Genomic DNA, 15,912 nt, shown 5'->3' with positions numbered 1-15,912 from the left:
CCCAGCCAATCTCCAAACTCCTGGTAAACAATTGGTGTTCTCCAGCCACCTGGTGTCTGGTCCCCTGGCCTTTGCCGACAAGTGGATAATTGTGAACCTAGCAATGTTCTCTTGATTCCATTCATGACCTATAACCTTTGCTTGTCCTTTCAAGCTGAAGAGCCCCGGCAGGCCTCCTACTCCCCCCCAGTTCCTCTTTCTCCTCCTTTCCTCCTTCTTTCATCCCACCCACCTTAGGGGCATTGGAGGTAGAAGAGGAGAACTCTGGACACGTGTGTTGGCAGGTCCTTGGTGCTCTGATAACCGTGCATCTGTGACTTCCATTAAACAAACTGGTTGCCCAGAGGATGATGCAAAATGCAGACTGCTAGTGACAGCAGCCATCCTGGGCCCAGCGCTGGCCTCTGCAGCCAAGTCCATCCAAAGGATGGGAGCTTTGACTCCCCACCTGCCCCAAGCCCCTGACCACCCAAACATTACATACGTCCTCTCCTGGGAAGTGGCGGCAGGGCAGGGATTCAAAATAAAACCGCATTGCTCTGGATTTCCACTCCCCTGGTCTATTGAAGTTTCTCTGTGCTCACGTCCCAAGTGTCGTCGTTCTGAGCTGTCCACCAAGGAGGAGGAGGGCTACGGGGGCAGGAGCAGGGGAGATGCCAGGTGACATCAGCTCTCCCAAGACCCATTTCAGCCGGCGTCTAGTTTTATGGCCCTTGTTCAAATCCTCCGAGATCTCTCCTGTCTGAACTCCCCTAAAGAGAAGAAGCAACGGCCTATTTCAGTTACTTCTCTCCTACTAAGTATTTCTGGCAGTGGCAAATATGCATGGAGATTGAAATTGACTTTTAAAGCTCTGGAAAAGTTAAAAATACTTCTGGGTAGTCGTCAGCATTAGGCATAACAAATGGCTCCGAGAAACCCTGAGTAGTTCGGGGAATGAAATACGACGTGATGGAGGTGGCATTTCAGGCTGGCTCCGACCGGGGAACGCACTCTTTCAGTTTCATACGTACGCCGTTATTAACGTTTCTGGCTTCCACTCGTATAAAATACCAAACTCCGACCCCCTCGTTATGACAAACCAGGGCAATAACAAAAACAGCAGGGGGAAAAATGTTGGAAAGCACACATTAGTCCATCGAATCTAATTGCAAAATCATTTCATTAAAATGGGTCAGCGGCTCCGTGGCACAGGTCGGCCAGTTATAATCTAAGTATACTACAGAGAGCGATTCCTGCTAACTACAGACGCTCTCACCTTGATTGAAACGAAAACGCATTTAATCGGCGGCTGTCCCCAGCCGCAGCTCCAGCCGGTGCACATCTTCAGGCTCATCGTGTTAGCGAGCAAACTGTGCTGCCTCCTGTCTTTCTGGCTTTGATCACTCAGGGTTTCTCCGCTTTGCAAGGATCCCATCCTAGACACCTTCCCGAAGGAAAAATACGTGCATATGTACGAAAAGCCCCTTCACGCCGTCACCGTGGGGAACCGCCGTGGGGAATGAGAGAGGGTTGTCATCTAGCAGGGTTTGCGCGATGAAATTCATCCAGGACTCAGCACGCTGACGCGTCGGTGGGTGGGGGGCCGGAAACAGCCCAGGTGAGAGTTATTCAGTGGGACGGATGCCGACAAGCCAAGGGCAAGAAATTTGCATAATACACTGGACCAGGGAGCCGCCCAAAAAACCTGGGATACCTGCTTGGATTTTGCTCACACAAGCCTGTGGGTGGAAAGTGAGATGAAGGAGGGGAATGGGGAAGGAGCAAAGAGGGAAAGAGACAGGTCCAGGCCTTGACCTTCTGTTTTAGGTGGATGATGTCACTTCAGAATCAGAGACCCACCAAGTCCGTCCCCAGTCAGGCATTACCAGGGGGAGAAAACGTGAGGAGTGAGAAACCAAGAGGGCAGTGGAGACATCTGCTTCCTGTCTCCCTGCAGCCCACTGAGGGAAAATGCCATTCAGTTCATCTCCACCAACTTGACTTTATGATCATTCCTAGGTCTGGGATTAAGGTTTTGTCCAAAAGCACATCTGCAGTAAAGCGAAGTATTAGTCACATGGGCCCTGGCAGCAGCCTGCCTGGCTTCGTTTCTCTACCACGTCCTGAGTGACCTGCAGGCCTCAGTTTCCTCATCGATAACATGGAGTCATAATAGCCTCAGAGTGTTGTGAAGGTTTAATGGGCTCACGCATTTGAAGTTCAAAGAATAGTGCCCTGCTTGTGATCCACGCTCAGCACACATCAGCTATCATCACTCACTACGCCGATGTTTTAACGGCTTCTGACGTGCCAAATGTTCCACTAGGTCCCCCCAAAAATCGAATCACAAACATCTGTACAACTCTTGACCCTTTTCCAGAGGCTCTCCACCACCTTGATCTTCCTCAAATCTTCACAGCCCCTGTGAGACAGGGGCAATTTATGTGGTTCCCGTTTTACATGTGGAGAGATTGAGGCTAGTAAGTGGCAAAGCCTGGGCAAATCCAGGCCTTCTGTTGCTAAAACCTCTGTACTGCAGATGTCCCGTTCTGCTCCTAATACACATAAGATGGCCAAGGTCCACCTCAACTAGCCAGGCAAACAAATGACCTTCACGTTCTCTGCAACACTGCAGAAATACGCACGTATGGAACAATTTATGTGCTAAGGACACCCCATTTATGCACTGGACAGATGTAAGCCAAGCTCTCGTGCCCGGCATTGTGCCGATGAACCGCTGAGGGTGAAAATAAAAGAGACCCGACCCCCATCAACTAGCTCGTGTCTGATAGGAGAACCAGAGCCTCCCTTTTATTTCGGGCAAGGTTTGTGGTCTCACAGAGGTTCGCCCAGGTGCCAGGGGATCATTTCTGATCATTAAAGCAGCTCCTCGGGGCATCTCTCAAGACGGCACATCATTGGCCCTGTTACCATTACTGTGTATGTAACCTCCAGAAGAATTCGATTTCAAACATTAATCTTAGCTCCAACTACCTTTAGCTCATTGGAACTGGCTTTTCACTGTAGTTAAACAGAGCTTCCTCTCAAAGGCAGCAGGTACATCTAACCCTCGCAAGAGTTATACTTGTCTTTACAGTGTTTTACATTTGAATTCATCACTAATATTTTTTTAAAAGAATTATCAGGCAACCCTGAGCCAAAATCCCAAACGTTAAGGCAGTGGGCTTCAATTCCCCAGGACCCCGACCCTCATGATTGCTTCCCAATAATGAAACCAGGTGTCAAGGCTATTGATTGCCATGTGCTGGGCCCCCTTTATCGTTTCATTACCTGCTTTGTCCCTGAAGACAGCTGAGTTTATGACCCTCTTCCCTGACCTCATTCCCACCCCTGGCATAGCTCCCATCAAAACCCCATCAAAATCTCTTCATTTGGATTTTCATGAATATTTAGAGGGCCCATGGATCATGGGCATCATGGACTAAGTACCCCCCGTAAATCGTAGACCAAATTCTGTACAGGGACCTCAAAAAGGTCCATGACCCACAGAAACTTAAGAGCCCACGGAGCTTGTGGCATTAGATGGAAAGTGATGAATGACAAAGACCAAAGGGAGAGCAAGCAGCCTGGAGGCTGGGGTGCGGGGAAGGCAGAGCAAGGTGGCCAAAAAATGAGGGCAATGCTGCCTCTGTCACTGGGCCATCCCCCCGCCCCGTGTCTCCCCGTCTCCAGTGCCCACAACCTCGCCCCATGCCGGACCGGCTGCCACTGACGCCCCCTCTTTGGCGCCCCCCAGGCTCGGAGGATTACCGCAGCAGGTTCAGCAGCGAGTGCTTCATGGACCTCGTGTGCCCGGACAGGTGCCGCTGCGAGGGCACCATCGTGGACTGCTCCAACCAGAAGCTGGCCCGTGTCCCAAGCCACCTCCCCGAATACGTCACCGACCTGTGAGTGCTGCCCAGGCGGGAGCCCCTGCACGTCCCCACGCCCAGTCTCCCTGAGCCAGCCAGGGTGGGTGTGGGCTCCTAGAGGTGGCCCCCTCCCAGCTCAGTCACCTGGGTGTTCCTTGGTGTCCCCTGCATCCCAGGACCAGGGCAGACTCCCCTAAGCATCCGCGGGGGACAGCTTGCTCAGAAATAAAGACAGCTCATTCATTCTATTGATACAAAGATTTTCCGAACACCTGCTGCGAGCCAGGCAGTGTGCCAGGCCCACCCTTTTCCGTGGTGAGCTAAGCAGACCACCCCTCGTACCCCTTAGGAAGCGTACAACATAACCGGAAAGATGGATAGCGCATAAATGATTGTCCTAAAGTGAAAAAACAGCTAGAACGATCAGGTATATCTGAGCCTCTGGTTATCCATGCTAATAAAGAGGCATGTTGGTTTATCCAGAAGTGGCAGAGCTCAAAGTTACAGCATGGGGTGGGGGGCAGGGGTGACGGATCTGGGCCTGACTCCTGTCGTCTCCAGTTTTCCTGAGGTTGGGCAAGTTGCTTCTCAGATCTGAGCATCAGATTCTGAGCTATAGAATAGAGGTGTTAATACCTACCTCCTACGGGGGTTACAAAGATTAGGTAAGAGGATGTGAGCACAGACTTTATCTTGAATCCTGGCATGGACTAAGCCCTGCATAAATGACGGTGGTCTTTATTTATTATTATTATTATTATTATTAATCTTTGACTCTCTCCTGCTCTCCCTGAGCTTACATGAATGTTGGGCGTGGAGTCCCTGAGCTGCCCTTAGCAGAGGGATGTGGTCAGGAAAGACCTGAGTGGCTTGGAGAGTTGGAAGAACCTGGGGAAACCTCCCTGGGGGTTTAGGTGGTCATTGGTACCCCTACAAAATGAAGGCAAATCATTGGCACTTGACCGTTAAGTGCTGAGCGTTCAAAAAGTTGAATACGCCTTCGGCAGAGGGTCTTCCTCTCCTTTCTGGCCCCTTCTCACACCCCTCCTCTCGCTGCTGGGCCCCCCATGCTGATGGGGTACACGGAGGGTTTCTATGGTGCTGTTGACCTGGACTGAGTGAGGTCCAGGTGGCAATTCAGCTGAAGCCACGGGGGGATGGGGGACCAATGGAGGAGGTGCCCCATCCACAGCTCACCCACCGCCTCATCTGCTTGCTTCCCATGTAGCCGACTGAACGACAATGAGATATCTGTTCTAGAGGCCACTGGTATCTTCAAGAAGTTGCCCAACCTGCGGAAAATGTAAGTCAGACTCAGGAATTTGGCAGACCGGAGCAGAACACCAGGGCACGGGCGGCTCCCTCTCCCTCCACTGCAGCCCCTCCCAGTCTCCTCCTGACCCCGCTATGGGCACGTCCTGGGAAGCAAGACACTAAGGCAGGACCATGCAGAGGCAGGGCACGCATTTTGCACCATCCCTGACCCTCACCCCATCCTTGCTCACCCCCATCCTCCACCCCACACCCAATGTCTACCCCAGTGGGTGGTCGGAGGGACTCAGTTGAGGACCAGCAGTGGGACATGGGAATCTAGGGTGCACATCACTTAGTAATTTTTATGCGGTAACAGTCAGAAGGTCTGTTTTTAGATGGACCCTAAAGGCCTCCACATGGTTGAGACACACTGGAGCGGAGACACCACAGCTGCCTCACCTCCTTCATCTGTAAGCACGCTGGTGCACAGCTGGCCTTGCTTCCCCCTCCCCTTCCCTTCCCAGGTGTGCCAGCAGAGGTACCAGCATGGACAGGGGGCTCTCTGCCATCTAATTCCCTTCTCCTTGACCCTGCTCCCCACTCCCACCCCATCCTCCACATGTCCCAGCCCCAGAGTTTGAGTCTGCCTCTGGAACAAAGGAAAACGGTCAAGCCTCATTATTCATAGACCCTGTATTTGCTGATTCGCTTACTCACTAACATTTATGTGTAATCTCAGAATCAATACGCACAGTGCTTTCATGGTCATTCATATACATAGACAGGACAGCAAAAAATTTGAGTCCTCCTACATGCACATCCCCAGCTGAAATCGAACAAGGCCACGTTCTGATTTCTTGTTTCAGCTCCCAGACTGTAGACAAGTGTCCAATCCACAATATATTTAGTGCCACATTTCTTTTTTTGCATGTTTGTGCTTTTGTGGGTGATTTCACTGTTTAAAATGGCCCCGTAGCATAGCACTGGAGGGCTGTCTAGTGACCCTAAGCATAGGAAGGCTGTGATGTATGTGCCTCACGGAGAAGATACGTGTTACATAAGCTTTGTTCAGGCACGAGTTATAGTGCTGTTGGCTGTGAATGCAATGTAAATAAATCAACAATATATATTCAATAAGATGTCTTTAAACAGAAACATGCATCAGACAAGGTTAGGTATTGATCGGTTAATGAAAATGGTGACCAGAGGCTCCCCTAGGAGCAGTGGTTCAGCATTCACTAATTCATCTTGCCCAGTGACTTGGTAGAGCTTAACCACGATGAATAATGAGAATTAATTGTAACCCTTATTTTATTTTGCTCTCCACTCTTCTACCCATCAGTCCCTTGCAGGCAAGAAGGAGAGAGACCTTCCCCTGCCCTGGGCAGCATCTGGATCGCATCAGTGCTATTCCCTCCCTGCCGGCAGTTGCCACCTTGGCCACGGCCTCAGGGACAACTCTGTAACTGAGAGCAGTGGAGAGCACTGTAACTGAGGGGGCAGCAGAGGGAGGACACATGTGGGTCCTGGTGAGGTTCACGGCTGTCCGAGTGGTCAAGCCCACCTCTAGCTTCAGGAACCCAGCACAGACATCACGCATCACCTGCCAGGAGATGTCCTTTGAAATTCAATCCCCGAAAATGCATACTTTTTTTAACCTCAAAACAAATTTACGTGCACGTGGAGATAAGGCATGTATTAAAACAAGTAAAGCTGGCCAAGTGCATATTTGCACAGTAAACAGGATCAAGTAGTCTTTGCTTCCGTGAAGAAATGTGCGCTCTCCCATTTTAGGTGAAACTCAAGCGCTCTGAGTCTTTCATCTTCCTAGTTTTGACAGGGACCTGAGTATGAAGAACTGTTTCTGTAGACCAACAAAAACAACAGCACAGAGGCAATGATAAGTCGCAGCCAACTCCCAGCCTCAGCATCCAAGCCACAAAAGGGAGTGGTGCGGACTGTGGCAAAATGTAGGCCGAGTCCTCACGAAAAGGGGCAGATGTCACTAAGTTCCTCCCAGCATCTGCCATACTGGAAGGAAGGTCAGAGCTGCCAAATATTCCCTTCACGGGAGCAGCTGGAAATCCAGGTATGGCGGAAGAACAGGCAGGCCGGCATTTGTTCTGAGTTCAGCTCTGCCCCACGCCTGCTGTGTGACCCTAGGGATGCCCTTAGCCTTTCTGGGCCTTTCATAACAGAAACAAGTCCACCTTCCTTGTTAGGTGTGATGAGGACCAGAAGTAAGTATAAGAGATAAGGGGAAAGACATGGCCTCTGTCCATGGGACCGCGGTGAGAAGGTGCTGGAAGACAGAAAGAGGACATCTGGGTCAAGTGACCCAGAGCAGACGGCTAGACATTTAAAACAGGAGTTACAAACTCAAACGCCTTCAGGACCCCCTGTGGAAAGGGAATGGGTGCAAGGCAGCAATAATAATAATGGCGACAAACAGTTACTAAACACTTTACTCTGTGCGTCAGACTCCGCCGATACTCAGGCAATTACCCCTCACCAAGAAAAACAAAACAGCTTTGAGATTGCTTCATTTTACAAATGAGGAAGCTGAAACACAGGAAGTAACCTGTCCAAGTTTAAAAGTCAAGCCAGGAGCGGTGACAGTGCAGAGTAGCTGGGGAGCGCACGCACCACCTGAAGGCAGTAAGCGCACGTGTGTGCACGTGTGTGTACCTAAATCCAGGTACATATAGTGCCAGCCAACCAAGCACGTGTCCCGGTAGGGCACATCTGGTCCCAAAGACCACCAGCTGCAACCACTTACTTAAAATAACTTGATGGCGACTCTTTTTAAGTGAACAGCCCTTATTTGCTGGGACCCGTCACCACCCCTACACTCCCATGAGGTGATGGGTCAGCTGGAATTCTGCCCATCAGGGTGGTTAAAGCCAGCAGTGCCTGTGACCGAGGCTGCTCAGCTTCCTCAGGGACTGTGGAGCCAGGGCCCTAAGGTTACAGTCTGGATGGCAGCACCCCGACAGGGCACGGAGGCAGAGGGGAGTGGACACACGGCCAGGAGTTTGGACACTGCGGTGCCTTTCCAGACTGTTCTGAACCTCTGTGCCCCTTCCTGTCATGTGGGAATAATGAGATTTCATAAGTATCACTAAGGGATGCAAAAAGAGGTGTGAGCTGTTCCCCACAAAGGTTATTAGGACTGTGGTAACTCAAGGTCGCTTTTCAAGTGACCTCCCATTCAGAGTGGGGTCACGGCCTCTCTCGGGCCAACTTTCAGGTCACTTCTTACGCTGAAGGAGCATCTCAAGCAGAAGCTGAAACCTAGCACCCCTCTAGCCAAAATCAAATCCCATGGGTGGATTTGGTGGTCGTGGTTGTGTTTTTTTGCTTTGGTTTTTTTTTTTACCATCTCTATTGGAGTATAATTGCTTTACAATGGTGTGTTAGTTTCTGCTGTATAACAAAGTGAATCAGCTATACCTATACATATATCCCCATATCTCCTCCCTCTTGCGTCTCCCTCCCACCGTCCCTGTCCCACCCCTCTAGGTGACTAGGTGGTCACAAAGCACTGAGCTGATCTATTTTACGTTTGGTAGTGTATATAAGTCCATGCCACTCTCTCACTTCATCCCAGCTTATCCTTCCCTCTCCCTGTGTCCTCAAGTCCACTCTCTATGTCTGCATCTTTATTCCTGTCCTGCCCCTAGGTTTTTCAGAACCATTTTTTTTTTTAGATTCTGTATATATGTGTTAGCAGACCATATTTGTTTTTCTCTTTCTGACTTACTTTACTCTGTATGACAGATTCTAGGTCCATGATGGTTGTGTTTTTAATAAGTAGTTGCCCTCTTTTAAAAATCAGGAGTTTCCACAGAAAAATAACTGTGGATTTCTAGCCCTTTGGGAAAATCAGAGGATCTGGCAAAACTGAGCCCATGTTTCCAAACGGCTCCAGTCGAGTTGACCTGAGGAACGGCTGCCACCTAGGTGGGCCACGTGCTTTCCTGATCACTGCCGTCCCCACTGGGCTTGCTTCCAATTTTAGGTCACCTGCCTGGACCCTGTGGACGTTTGAGCTTGTAACCCCAGCTCAAAGTAGAATTTCCACCTCAGGGGGCCGGAGAGGTCCATAAGGGAGGTGGACAGGACCTCCCCGACCTGACAGGGTGCCAGTGTGCTGCTCAATCATGACCCGGTATCCTCGGCTTCCAGAAAACTCCACTTAGCTCTCTCCCAACTGTATTTCCATTGAGGACTGGACTTTTAAACAGGATTACAGATGCTTCTCTGTTGCCAGAGTTTATGGGCTGTCCTACAAACCTGAAGAGACAGAGACCTAGAAGAAATCCAGGCTCGCCTCTTCAGACTCAGGCTTTCCAGAGATGAATCCCCCAGCCTCCAGGGGCCTTGGTGTTTCTTGGGAACAATGAGAACAGGTTCTGAAAGGTACACCCAGCAGTTGGCCAAGGCAGCGTGGCCGAGCACTGGGTTTGTCCTGCCGTGGACCGCTCTGAGCCAGCCCTGGCCTAGGGTGGGCGGTTTCTGAGGCTGGGTCCTTTCAGATGTGAGATTCCCATCCTCACTGGAGTCAAAGCCATGATGAAGCAGTAATCCTTCAGGTGGGTCTGCAGAGACAAAAATGGAGAGAGGCTCAGTGCCCTTAGTTTTGCGTTTGGAGGTTTCCTGGGATCTGGGGGCATCTTCAGGAAGATACTGCTCTGAGAATAAGATGGAGCTCTTACAAAACCCTGAGGCACTGGTTTTGTGTCTGGAGCGCTTGCCCCAAGCTGCTGTCTCTCTGTCCTCCGGCCCAAGCTGCCTGCAGTTTTGTGTGGTGCTTTGATGGATGGAGAGAGATCAGCAGCCTGGTCTTCTGGAAAATTCTATCCCCTTTTTTCACTCTCCTTATGTTTTCCATTCTCCCAGCCCAAGGAAATCCAGTTCGCAAACCTTACAGTAATGTGATGTTAATTCTGCTCGTTTAAAGAAAAAGATGTCAGGAAATGGGAACCTCCCACTTCCTATAGCTGCTGTAACTCATCTTCATTGCCCACCCCATGTACTTCAGTTCCCCAAGAAGCCTAACTCTTTTGAGCTGGAGGAGAAGCTCCAGCATTTGGATGAGTTATAGCTGCTGGGAAAGTCTTTCTCTCTCCTCCCATGTCGAACTTGGGGGTAATTTGCAGTCTCCCCTGTGTATTGCCTTCATTTCCGAGTTATCGTGGACCAGGGCTACCAGGATTTATAAGACGACCGGCTAAGTTGCAAGAGAGTCAGGCAGGGAGCAGAAATCCAGTTTGAGAATCTCCCAGCTCTGTCAGATCTCAGGGGAGGGATTCTGAGGGGTATTTGCACCTGTTTTCTCAGCAGGATGGAGGAGGGAGGCGAGGAAGGCCGTGACCAGGAGCACAGAGGGAGCAGACAATGCGAGGCTGGGAACTATTTCCTCCACACCTGCCCACAGGTGTGGGCATTGCCACCCCCGCACACCCAGTCCTTATTTGGGAAGAGGGCAGGCAGGCAACCTGTATCGAGCCCTTGGGTGCCCAGTTGAACTTTACTTGCTCTGAACCATCCCTATAGGAGGCTTCACCCCCAGGGGTGCGTGAGTCAGGCCAGAGCTGCACAAGGAGGGCACTTGAGAGAAGCAGTAGTACCAGGGACTCATGGAGCGCTATGTCCCTTTCAGTGCTCTGTGACCAGGAGCAGTGGCCTCCCCTCCGTGGGCCTCAGCATGTCCAGCAGTACAATGGGCCAGCTGGTCCATCTCTCCTGAGCCCTCAGTTCTAACAAGCTCAGGGTGCTCAGCCAGTTAGCATCTGTGTCTCCACCTACGGGTCTCCTGTTCGCAGAAAAAGGCCCCCCAGGATGTTTGCTGGGGAAGCTGGATTCTTCCCTCAGCTTTTGTAACTCCATCACTTTCTGCTCCAGCCAGCCAGCTGGGGCTACCTTTCAGGCCTGAACATTTGGGTGGTCTGTGGAGACCCCCGGCCGCTAGCAGCACCTATAGTTCTGCGGGACGTGCTTGCTGCTCAGTTATCCCGTCCAGCCTGCCGCGTGGTGGCTGGGGGTCGGAAGGAAGAGCCCGCTCTCAGAGCTCGAGGGCAGTATTGGAAATGGCAGCACCGAGACTTGAAAGGACCGAGCCCACTTAGGAAAACACAACGTTCCAAATCCTGAATTCTGCAGGGCAGTAATAGAAGGGATGGGCATCCACATCGTCAAAGGAACATTCACTTGGGAAAAGTGGTTCACTGGAGGCTTTTCTATGTGCCCAAAAGCATGGTCTCCGATCCCAGTGCTATCAGCTGTGTGACTGTGGGTAGGTTACGGAGTCTCTCTGAACCTCAGTCATCTCATCCATAAAACAGGACAATGATAAAAATAATGCCCATCTGATGGGCGTTGTTTTGAGGATTTGATGTGATTCTGTTGGTCAAACCCCTCACGTGGTGCCTAGTACATAGTAAGTGCACAAACTGTAGTAACTAGAAAGGGTCCATTTATATCAGGGATCTCAGATGGTGAAAGAGTCGAAGGTTCTACAAATGCCTCACCCCGTAGGGAGCAGGCATGTTTTATATTTTCCTCCAGCTCTCCTCTTGAGAATCACTACTTAGTGAGAATATCCGTGGAAGAGAGAAAATAAGTTTGAGAACCATTCGAAACCTGCCAGTCCCCAGGGCATTGAAAAGACAATCGTACTGAAAGACTTCAAATGCTACACAGTCTGTTTCACACAGGTAGTCCACCCAGCCACACCCCATGGGGGCGCTGGGCTCCCTGCTTCCTGAGGCACAGGTGCTGAAGACCAAACATAGGGAAGGAAGCCCAAGGTGGAGCCTCCACCAGCCAGTCCTCGGGCCAGGGGGCACTTTAGAGTCCCCAGCTGGCTGCAGGGCCAGCCATTCCCTCCCTGCGTCCTGACCTGTTCTGTCCCCTCCTTCCAGAAACTTGAGTAACAATAGGATCAAGGAGGTGAGAGAGGGTGCCTTTGATGGAGCTGCCAGCCTGCAGGAGCTGATGCTGACGGGGAACCAGCTGGAAACAGTGCATGGGCGCGTGTTCCGTGGCCTCAGCGGCCTCAAGACCTTGTGAGTTCCCAGGGCCTGGGCCAAGGCCAGAGTGGGGGAGATGGGAGAGCAGGGGCATCAGAGGGGCTGTGAGGGTTGGCGGGCAGCGGACTAGGCCCGGGCGCTGTCCTGGCCTGCTGAATCCTGGAGCCGGAGAGACATTAGACATTTCCAAGCCCTGGATGGGAAAGAACTTGGCATGCTAAGCTCCCCCCAACACACACACACACACACACACACACACACACACACACGAGTGTGGCACAGTCATAGGAGGGAAAGGATGACACCCGTGTTTGCTCACCCCACCCCTCTCCCTGCAGGATGCTGAGGAGTAACCTGATCAGCTGTGTGAGCAATGACACCTTTGCTGGCCTGAGTTCAGTGAGGCTGCTGTCCCTCTACGACAATCGGATCACCACCATCACCCCCGGAGCCTTCACCACGCTTGTCTCCCTGTCCACCATGTAAGTCCCCCTGGACCAATGGCGCACTCATTCAGGGCTCCTCTCCTGCAGACCTCTCCTCTCACAACACCCTACTATATTTGGCCCAAGGTCATCTATCCATCTGTCAACGTAAACACTTGGCAGCCTCCCTCCATGTGCCAGGCACCATTTGCTACTGAGGATTCACAGACGTGGACCCTCCTTCCTGGAGCTCACAGCATAGCGAGTTGCCACAGGAGGGAGGTCCACAGTGATATGAGAGCCTAACGTAGGCTTTGTCGAGGAACACTGGAGCTATGCTCTGGAAGGTGAGTGGGAGTTGGCTTGTTTGCGAAAGCAGGAAGTGTATTTCTTTCGGCGGGAAGAGCATGTGCAAAGGCCCTGTGCTAGGTTGAAGCAGAGCAGATATGCAGGACTGAGCAAAGTCCAATGTGGTCGTAGTACAGAGTGGGCAAGGCTGGAGTGGAGACCAGGGCCAGGCTACAGGACTGCCGTGGGCCATTTTGGTCTTTATCCAAAACACATCAGGAAGCCACAGAAGGTTTTAAGCAGGCCAGTGACGTGACGTGACGGGGGTTTTAAATTGATGTCACTGACTGCTTAAACGTGTATCAGAACCAGTTAGAATCTAGCTTTCTGGACGAATATCTCTGCCCACAATCTTCACTGTATTGGTAAGGGAGGCTGTTTAGAATAATGGTGAAAGCTTTGGGCTCTAGAGCCAGATTTTCTGGGTCCATATCCTGGCTTTACCTCCTGTTAGCTGTGTGCCTTGGAAGAGTTACTTCATCTCTCTGTGCTTTAATTGTCCCTTCCCATAATCCACCTCGTAGGATTATTATGACTGAATTTGTTAATATTGGTAAAACGCACAGCAGGGGCCTGAGATATAAAAAGTACTCGGCACATGTTGGCTTTTACGGTTTCTCATAGGATTTCTATGGGGTTCTGTCACCCTTAGCCGGTGGTTCATTTTTCCTTCCCTTCCCTTCTCCAAAGACCCTTGGGAAGACGGAAGAGAAAGGCCATTGCTGCATCTCCTGTGGCTGCCCGTGGTCCTGCTCCCATACAGCCACCCCACTGGCGATAAAAGCCAAAGTTACAGAACGTCCTAAAGGCCCTATGCCGTCTAGCCCCTCAGAACCTCCTTGCATTCCAGCCCCACTGGCCTCACTGTTCTGCGCACGCCCCAGGCCCACTTCCACCTTAGAACTTTGCACTGGCTGTTCCCACTACCTGGAAAGCCCTCCCCCTGGCTCCCTGCCCTCCTGTTATTTGCTCAAACATCAGTTGCCTCAGCCCCATTCCACCCCTCTGCTATCACCCCCAGTTCTTCCAGCCTTGCTCTTCTAATTTTTTCCATAGCACCGACCATTTCCTAACATACTATACTTTTTGTTGTTAATTACATGTTGTCTGTAATTAACTCTGTAATTAAGCTCCAGCTCCCATCAGCTGGAGCATATGTTCCAGAAGGATGAAGTATGGGGATATATGACTGTTTTGTTCACGCCTCTATCCTCAGTGCCTACACCTGAGCCTGGCACTAAGCCCATTATATAATGGTTGAATAAGTGGGTGAGTTGAATGAATGAGTGACATGAAGATAGAGGACAGAGGGTTAGAACTAGCATGGGTGGGTTGGTTGATCTCAGCCCACTTCTCACCCCTCCTGGATGCCTCTGCACTGGGAATCCAAAGACAGGAAAGATGCCAAGAGGGCTAGCGTCACAAAGCATGAAGGGAACCAGCTCCGACAGGGGAAGGAACTTGCCCACCTTCTCACAGCTACTGAGTGTCAGAGCCAGAATCAACCCCAGGAAGGACTGACTCCCGAGACCTTAATTGCCATGTCAAACCGCAGCCCCTCAAGGGCTCTCCAGCCCTCTTCTGTAACCTCCCTAAGTTTTACATTCCTCATTTGTGAGATGAGAATACTGTCCCCTCCTTCCTAGGGTTGCTGTGACAAGTCTGAATGAGAAAATGGATTTATAAAGCGCTCAGCCCAGTTCCTGTCCTCTAGAAAACCCTCAGAAAGTGATAGCTGCCCTCATCCCTCCATCTGTCCCATCAGTGCATCTGACAGATTCGTATAAAGTGCCTATGCCGATGTCCTGCTAGCTCCTGGAGACACAGAGCAGGACAGACAGACCTGGTCCCTCCCCTCCGGGAATTGAGAGTCCAAGGAGGGAGGGGTTCCCAGCTCGGATGGATACTGTGGAGGAAATGACGGGGGAGAACGGGACAGGGCAGAACTTTTCATTTCCCTTGAGATGAGGGGCTTCTTTGAGGAGGGGTCATTTAAGCTGAGGGCTGAAGGAAGAGGAGGGGCCGCCCAGGCACAACGTAGAGAAATTCATCCCCGGCGGGAGGAGCAGCACACGTGAAGGCTCTAAGTGTAAGAACGTCTCTGCGGAGGAATTGAGGCAGTTCACACAGCTGGAGCTCATCGAACAAAGGAGAGCACGGATGGCTACTGTATCCATCCGCGGAGGTCTGGAATGAGACCCTTGCAAAGACTGCCTCCGGGTTTTAGAAGAGAGTCTGCCTTCCTCTTCCCAGACCTTCTACCTCCTTCGTCCTTTCTCCTTCCCCTGAACCGGAAGCAGACCTGCCTGGAGAGCCAGGCCCTAGGCTTGCAGACCTGGATCCCAGGACCAGCTCCCACGGGACAAGGGTAGAGGCTAACCATTCAGAGAGGGCCCTTCTCTCCTCCCAGAAACCTCCTGTCCAACCCCTTCAACTGCAACTGCCACCTGGCCTGGCTCGGCAAGTGGTTGAGGAAGAGGCGAATCGTAAGTGGGAACCCCCGGTGCCAGAAGCCCTTCTTCCTCAAGGAGATTCCCATCCAGGACGTGGCCATCCAGGACTTCACCTGTGAAGGTAAGAAGGCTGGGGGCGGGGCAGGGGAGCAACACCTGGGAAGACGAGGACGCTACAAGAGAAAAGAGGCGCAGGCAGGCGGTAACTGCAGGTCAGGACCCCCCGAGATCTGATTCTCCTCTGCCCTCAGCATGCAGCCCGAGCTCTGGAGGGCTCTGCAGGCCTGCTTCTAGCCCACATGGCTCTGTCGTGCAAATTAAGAACAGGTGCCTCTTTCTACAGACATTTGACCTCCATCAGTCAGAAATCTGTCATAATATACTGCTTTTGTTAAAACGAGGTACTTCACAGCCATCTGTGAAGACACTGTTGTACCAAATATCTTAATCTGCCGTATCCACAGTGAGGTTGGCGCCCATTAAATGGTGGGGCACCCTTGTGCAGTACGCTACCTACACAACTGTACATGGGAGCCCTGGGCCG

General features: G+C 51.5%; 1 protein-coding gene across 3 annotated transcripts in view; it reads left to right on the top strand.

Moving 5' to 3' along the window:
* Positions 1–15,912, top strand: part of SLIT3 (slit guidance ligand 3) — a 611,339-nt gene that overhangs the window by 518,339 nt on the left and 77,088 nt on the right. For all 3 annotated transcript variants that reach the window (XM_065875016.1, XM_065875017.1, XM_065875015.1), the window contains 5 exons: positions 3,740–3,890; positions 5,083–5,157; positions 12,035–12,178; positions 12,481–12,624; positions 15,326–15,489. In XM_065875016.1, coding sequence (XP_065731088.1) covers positions 3,740–3,890; positions 5,083–5,157; positions 12,035–12,178; positions 12,481–12,624; positions 15,326–15,489 — 678 coding nt within the window. The remainder of the gene's footprint in view (positions 1–3,739; positions 3,891–5,082; positions 5,158–12,034; positions 12,179–12,480; positions 12,625–15,325; positions 15,490–15,912) is intronic.

Source organism: Phocoena phocoena, chromosome 3 (genome assembly GCF_963924675.1).
Source record: "Phocoena phocoena chromosome 3, mPhoPho1.1, whole genome shotgun sequence".
In the NCBI taxonomy this organism is placed as follows: domain Eukaryota; kingdom Metazoa; phylum Chordata; class Mammalia; order Artiodactyla; family Phocoenidae; genus Phocoena; species Phocoena phocoena.
This window is presented reverse-complemented; position numbering and strand designations above follow the sequence as displayed.